This window comes from Cyanistes caeruleus, unplaced genomic scaffold (assembly GCF_971803275.1).
Source record: "Cyanistes caeruleus unplaced genomic scaffold, bCyaCae1.hap1.1 HAP1_SCAFFOLD_76, whole genome shotgun sequence".
Lineage (NCBI taxonomy): Eukaryota > Metazoa > Chordata > Aves > Passeriformes > Paridae > Cyanistes > Cyanistes caeruleus.
This window is the reverse complement of record NW_028255888.1, coordinates 2,846,391-2,853,355: the sequence shown is the minus strand read 5'-3', so window position 1 is coordinate 2,853,355 and position 6,965 is coordinate 2,846,391. Positions and strand designations below refer to the sequence as shown.

Here is a 6,965-nt window from a genome sequence, read left to right as displayed (position 1 = left end):
TGCACATCTGGACACGCCGTGCCTGGCACAGTGGGAAGGGATCCATGGCAGCTTCACTGCCCCCTGCTGCTTTCATGGCCTGCAGGGCTGTTTCCCAGCCTGGCCTGGCTACAGCTTCTCCCCAGCCTCTGCAGGAAGGCATTTGGCATCAGCTGACAGGGAGCCCAAACTGCAGCACAGGCCATGCAAAGCCAGAGATCCCTTGCAATTTCCCAGTCTTGGGGTAGATGTGGAATGGCAGCTCTTTGGAGGAGGGAGGGCCCTGTCCTGGCTCCGAAGTTTTGATGGCTTCCTGAACCTTATTCATGACTTGGACAAGTATTGCCTTTTGAAGATGCCACCTTCCTGTTGGGGAACAGCCCCACCTGATCCAGCTGTGGCTCTTCTTTTCTCCAGAGATGAACCCAAAGACTGTGCTGAAGGTGGCGTTTCCTGGAGGAAGCAGTGGCTCATGGGCAGCCTCTGCTGCAGGAAGGGAGGCCATGCCAGGCACAGTCCCAGGAGGTAATTGCTGTGCCCCTGGGCCTGAGCCCTGCTGAGGCTTGAGCTGCCATCTCTGTTGCTTGGCTGTGTGAGCACAGTGCAGAGGAATTATCCTGAGCAGGCTCAGGGCACTCGGCTACAGAGCAGTTCTGCTGAGGTCCCTCCATGGGAGACACATCCCAAAACCTGGCAGCGGCTTCAAGGAATGCCCATGGTGGGGAAAGGGCTGAGGGGAGGGTAAAGCTCCAGTGTGCCCTGAGAGGGCCTGGCTCTGTCCCCTTGGGCTGGGGGAGCTGTCCCAGCTGAAGGACGGAGGGCAGGAGAGAGGGCAGGAGGGAGGTAGGGATGTCTGTGGCACTGAATGCTGCAGTTTGGCCCAGGGCTTAATGGTTTCCTCTGTGGCAGGGAGAGCCCCTGGGCCCTGGGCTGGTGCCGCTGCCCCACCAGAGATATTGCACAGGGCCTGCAAAGAAGGTGGAGAGTGTCCAGAGCCAGCCCAGAGCTCTCCAGGCCCCTCTGCAGCTTTGGCCATGTCCACTGACATCTGGCTCCCTTGGCCATCCCCCGACCCCCTTGCAGTGCCCAGCTTCCTAAGGCAGAAGGGGGTCCCCGCACACCATGGAATGGTTCTGATCTGTGCTCCTTTCTAGACAAGGGTGGTAGGAAGGCTCCTCCAACAGCTTGGCTGCATGAAGATTTTAAGCCTCTGGAGCCCCATGCAGGTATGTTCTCACTGTCCCAACAAGAAATAATCATTGACAACCTGTCACAAACCAGGTGACAGAAGCTTCTGTGGCTGTTGAGTTACAGGTGTGTCTGCATCAAGGACATTTCAAGCTCCTTTTCTGGTTGCTGCACGCAAGCCCAGCTCCCATCACAGGGGTGAGTGGTTTGTCCCTGCTGATCCCCCAGGCTGAGCCCTGGTTCTGTGGGATCCATTCATCTGAAATGGAAATACTTTCTGTTAAGGTTCTCCGAGAGGGAGGAACAAACCTACAGAGGATAGTAAGTCCCTGGAGACATCCAAACAGATGGATAAGATGTTGAATGAACTGGAGAGACGCCATAGTGAGCCCATGTCCCTCAACCTTCTCCTGTGACTCAGCAGCTGGGGGCTTTCTCTTCACATCTGGACATGCTATGGCTGGCACAGCAGGAAGGGATCCATGGCAGCCTCGCTGTCCCACTGCTGCTTTCATGGCCTACAGGGCTGTTTCCCAGCCTGGCCTGGCTGCAGCTTCTCCCCAGTCCCTGCAGGAAGGCATTTGGCATCAGCTGACAGGGAGCCCAAACTGCAGCACAGGCCATGCACAGCCAGAGATCCCTTGCAATTTCCCGGTCTTGGGCTAGATCAGGTGTAGGGGCTGTTTGGAGGAGGGAGGGCCCTGGCCCAGCCCAAATAACCTGGCCTTTCTCCTGATCCTTAACCATGACTTTAACAAATATTGCCACTTGAACATGTCACCTCCTCAACGGGGAATGGTTCTATCTGATCGAGCTGTGGCTCTTCCTTCCTCCAGAGATGAACCCAAATGCTGTGCTGAAGGTGCCATTTCCCGGAGGAAGCAGTGGCTCATGGGCAGCCTCTGCTGCAGGAAGGGAGGCCATGCCAGGCACAGTCCCAGGAGGTAATTGCTGTGCCTCTGGGCCTGAGCCCTGCTGAGGCTTGAGCTGTAAATCTCTGCTCCTTGGCAGTGCCTGCCTTTCAGGGATTTTGCACAGAGCATGGAAAAGGTGTTGAGAATGTCCAGAGCCAGTCCAGAGCTTTCCTCAGGCCCTTCTGCAGCTTTGGCCATGTCCATTGACATGTGGCTCCCACGGCCTTCTCCGACACCCTTGCAATGCCCAGTTCCCTAAGGCAGAAGGGGATCCCAGCACACCATGGAATGGTTCTGATCTGTGCTCCCTTCTAGATTGGGATCGTGACATGGAGCATCTGGAAGTGCTGGTAAATGGCGATTTGAAGACCTTGCCAGATGCTGGAGGCAAGTTCTCAATGTCCCTTTCCACACAGAACAATCCGTGTCAAGGTGGCAAGAGCTCACTCATGTGCCATTTCCTTCAAGAGTCTGAAGGTTGACGGATTCTGGAAACCTTGCCCTGCTCCCTTCTGGAGCCCTGAGTGATCCCACAGCATTGCTGTCAGTGGGAGGAAGGAGCATTTAGCTGTCAATCCTCTTCCTGTGTGCAATGCCAGTGTCTCCTTCCGTGTGCTCTGTGCAGCCACGGAGAAGAGCAGAGAGGGAAGGGCTGGGCTCAGGGCTGTGCCCTGGGGCTCTGCCTTGTGTGGCTCCTTTCTGGCCCCAGGGAACCTGAGATGCTCCTGCTCCAGCTGCCAAGCCCTGGCCCTGCTTGAGGCGCAGTTCAGAGCTGCTGGCAGCTCCAGGGAGTCCTTTCTCCCCTGACTGCAATGCAAGGGGCTTCTTCTATCCCACTGTGGGCCCACTGCAGGCACGTGGTCCCCCTGCCCTTGCTCCTGAGTGGAAGGCAGAGAGGAGGGAGTGTCTTGGAGGGCAGCAGTCACCTGGGTGTACTCACTGCCACTCCAGCCTGAAGAAGAATCTTCAGCAGTGTCACGGGAGTTGTTCTGTCCTGACTTTCTTTGCAGATGAACCTGATGATGAAGATGATCCGGATTCCCAATCCATATCAGTTACTGAGCCTGATGATGAGGAAGATTATGAGGGTAGGTCAAGGCCTTTCCCCCTGGGAGAGCCGCCAGCTCAGAGCCCAAGGGTCGGCCACGGTGGCATCTCTGCAGGTGTCAGGACAGAGCCGTGCACGTGTGTGCCCTCGTCCTACGCGATCCTCTCACTGCTCCTGTGGCTCAGTGCTGCCTGTGCAGCAGAGATGAGAGAAGCTTCTGTGGCTGTTGAGTTACAGGTGTGTCTGCAGGGAGGACTTTCCCAGCTCCTGAGCTAAATTCTGCAAGCAAGCCCAGCTCCCATCGCTAGGGTGTGTGGTGCCTCTCTGCTGATCCCACAGGCTGACCACTGGTTCTGTGGGATCCATTCCTGGGAAATGCAAATACTTTATATAATGGTCCCCTGAGAAAGAAGAACAAACCTATAGGAGATAGTAATGTAGCAATGGGGGAACTCAAACACCTGGACGTAATCCTGAATGATCTGGAGGGATGCCATGGTGGGTCCATGTCCCTCAGCCTCCTCCTGACACTCAGCAGCCAGGGGCTTTCTCTGCACATCTGGACACGCCGTGTGCCCGGCACAGCAGGAAGGAATCCATGGCAGCCTTGCTGCCCCACTACTGCTTTCATGGCCTGCAGGGCTGTTTCCCAGCCTGGCCTGGCTGCAGCTTCTCCCCAGCCTCTGCAGGAAAGCATTTGGCATCAGGTGACAGGGAACCCAAACTGCACCATGGGCCACGCACACCTTGAGATCCCCTGAAAATTTCCAGTCTCAGGCTAGTTCAGGTTTAGGGTCTGTTTGGAAGAGGGGTGGCCCTGGAGCATTTCCAAAACCTTAGGCATTTTCCTGATCCTTATCCATGTCTTTGACAAGTATTGCCTGGAGAAGACCAGCACAGCACAGAGAAATTGTGCCATTCGAGCTCAGGGGGTTGAGCAGTCTGGTGCCAAGGGGTGGCAAGGTGCCTGTAGGCCCCAGCTCTGGGGGAAACAGAGAACGTCCTGGCTGTATCCAGCGTGCTGCCAGCTCAGCAGTGGAGCACAGCACAGGCTCACGCTGCCCATTGCTCCCACAGATGCAGCTGGCACCACAGCACATGCTCAGAAGATCTGGGAGAGCATGAGAAGAGTTTTCTACCAGGGAACAGATGGTTTGATTAAGTTAATGGCCATTGTGGCTGGTGGAGCAGTTTTCCTGATGATGTGCTGTGCCGGAATCTGGTATTGCCAGAAGGGAAAACGGTGAGTGTTTTGCAATCTCGGCCTCAAACAGCTTCTTGAAAGGCTGCTCATAGTCAGGAAACATTCCCAGTGAGGCTGCTGTGCACTTGTGGGTAGGCCTTGGTTGCCCAAATAACTCTGCTGAGAGTTCTGCTGCTGCCCAGGCCTTTCATTGGCCTCTTAATTGCTGGGCCTTGTCCTGGGGAGCCCGCTGGGGCTGCAGCCAGTGCTGGCTCCCACTGAGGCTGCCTGGCCAAGAGCAGCCCCAGGAGCAGCGGGCAGAGGCAAAGCAAGGTGGGCAGGAGAAAGAGCGGGGACGAGATTGCCCTTGAAAGGCAGAGGTGCTCTGGGGCCCGCTCCTGGCCAGGGACCCTGCCCAGAGCCATCCCCTGCTTGCTTGGGGCCTTGAGGGGCAGCTGTCCAGCTGGGCCAAGCTGTGCCAGCAGCTCCAGCCCTGCTGGTGAGCCTTGGCCGCTCTGGGCCCTGCTGTGCAGGAGGGTCCCTGAGTGCCAGCGGTAGCTGGGGGCCTCAGCCACCTCCTCTCTCCACAGGAGCACCTCTGCAGCTTCAGAAGAGCAGCCAAAGATTCCAGTGTCTGAGAAGCTGACCTGTTATCCTCGCTCTCCACATCTCTCCCCATCTGCTGTGCTGCAGCTGCATCCCCGTCTTGAGGGCATCCCAAGACCCACACCTCCCAAGCGAGACCCTCTGCCCCTGAGCCCCCTGGCCCTGTTCCCTGGCCAGGACTGAAATTGGGCAGCCCCTGTCCACCAGAGCAGGGGTTGGCCCATGGTTTTTGTTCAAATAAAGAGATGGAGCTCTCACCCCAGTGTCCGGCTGGTACCACCAGCAAAGCCCACACGGCACCAGCCCCGGCTGCGCTCCATGTCCAGGAGCAGCCGGGGGTGCCCACGGTGTGGGCAGGCAGGAGCCAGGCAGGGGCTGCCGTGACCAGCGGTGGGGCCCTGAGGGGCTGGGGGAACCCGTGCTGAGCGTCCCTGGGCTGTGAGGGCACATTTCCTTCAGTGGCATCACCTGGGCCTGCACCTCATGAGGCACACAGGGCAAATTTGGGCTCTCTCCTAAGGTGTGCAGGGATTCCCCATGAGGAGTGCAGTGGGGTTAAACTGAGAGTGGTTTTTTACTCTTCTCAGCACAGCAAAGGGGACAGTCTTGGCCAAGGTTTTGCAGAGCTGGGAGGAAGCCTCTTGTGAGCCCTTGGGCCCGGCCTGTGGGCACAGCGGGCAGGTGGAGCCCATCCCTTGAGGCCAGTCCGGGCTGCTCGGGCCAGGCTGGGCCGGGTGAGCCGGGCCATTCTCTGGGGCACAGGAGGCACCCAGGGCTATAACTGGGGCCGTGGCTTTTCAGCTTGAAGGGAGGCTGGCTCTGTTGGTTCAGAGGGCACAGCTTAGATCCCAGTTACCTTTGTAAACCTGCTGGGGAAGTGTTGAGGGCAGAGAGTTCCAACCCTTCTCACTGGGAAGCTGGGCTGATGCTGTGGGGTTTTTTAATTTTTTGCCCTCTAAATTTGTGTCCTGGCAGAGGATTAAGTTTGCTTGCTCTCAGTAAGCCCCTTTTCTTCTTGGTGCTGTTGTAAATGAAATTAAAATCAGACAACTAGATCTATTGAATTAACAGCAATTAAATAACAAGGGAAAAAATTATACAACTTAGTGAATTGAATACAAGGATGCAATATAATAAAATAATACTATTTAGTGGATTGAATAGATATTTGGTATAAAAGGAAAACAATTCAGTAAAAGAGTACAATTTAGTGAATATCTTCATATATATATATATGTGAATATAATTTGCTAGTAATTGAGTATGATTAAAGCATGAGCAAAACTGACTGGGGTATGGGCAGGGCTTCTCACCCTGCCTCACGTACCAAAACAAAGCAATTCAAACTAAACTTATATACTGTATGCTTATACATATTCATTCATGTTTCCCCTAAGTCTCCTCCTATTTTTGATTCTTTAATTTTACATCACTATTCTTCATGGCGCAAGCCTCACTTGTTGCTAGGGGGTCTTCAGTCTCCTTTCGATGGTATTTTGGATGAAGGCTTACGCTCATCCTCATTGTCCTCTGGATAACCTTACAGGTTTTGCATGGGTACTAAGTGTTATGTAAATAAGCATTGTGTTCCACTAATTAGTCTTACACTTCATAATCTTCAGGCCTATGCCTAAAGTTGTTCCAACTTTATCCATCTCAAGGTTGATTTCTTCTTGGGACACCACTTATCTCAAAACTACATCCTGTACCTTAATTTCAACACGTAACATCTGCAAAGGGGTACATCTGCCTTGTATCACCAATTCCCTTGATTGCTTCTAAGAATAACTTTCCAAATAGTTACAATTTAGTTAGCACAAATCATTTCCATTTATTACGCTCCCCAAATTCCACTCCCAACATCTCCCCCGCTTCCAGCTCAGGATGGTGCCCCAATGAGACCCCTCCCCAAATCCCACCCCCAAGACACCTCCCCATCGCTGGAAAATCCCCCAAATCTCACTCCAAAATTGGGAATCCTCCCTGAGACCCCTCCCCAAATTCAGGCCTCCCCAAAATGCCCCTCCTCACTGGGATTAGGACCTCT

At 54.6% G+C, this 6,965-nt stretch overlaps 1 protein-coding gene across 1 annotated transcript; it reads left to right on the top strand.

Annotated features, from left to right (window-relative positions):
• Nucleotides 1–402: 402 nt before the first annotated feature.
• On the top strand, nucleotides 403–6,721 carry LOC147646964 (uncharacterized). The gene is made up of 7 exons (XM_086872820.1): nucleotides 403–504; nucleotides 1,134–1,205; nucleotides 1,294–1,365; nucleotides 1,453–1,488; nucleotides 2,004–2,111; nucleotides 3,092–3,169; nucleotides 4,207–6,721. Exons 1-7 carry the CDS (start codon nucleotides 483–485, stop codon nucleotides 4,374–4,376), a joined length of 558 nt encoding a protein of 185 aa, XP_086728946.1. The 5' UTR covers nucleotides 403–482; the 3' UTR covers nucleotides 4,377–6,721.
• The last annotated feature ends 244 nt before the right edge of the window (nucleotides 6,722–6,965 follow it).

Coding starts and splice junctions, on each gene's coding strand:
- LOC147646964 (XM_086872820.1), top strand. CDS start 483: ATGCCAGGCACAGTCCCAGGAG. Junction 505..1,133: donor GCCAGGCACAGTCCCAGGAG/GTAATTGCTGTG, acceptor GCTCCTTTCTAG/ACAAGGGTGGTAGGAAGGCT. Junction 3,170..4,206: donor TGATGAGGAAGATTATGAGG/GTAGGTCAAGGC, acceptor TTGCTCCCACAG/ATGCAGCTGGCACCACAGCA.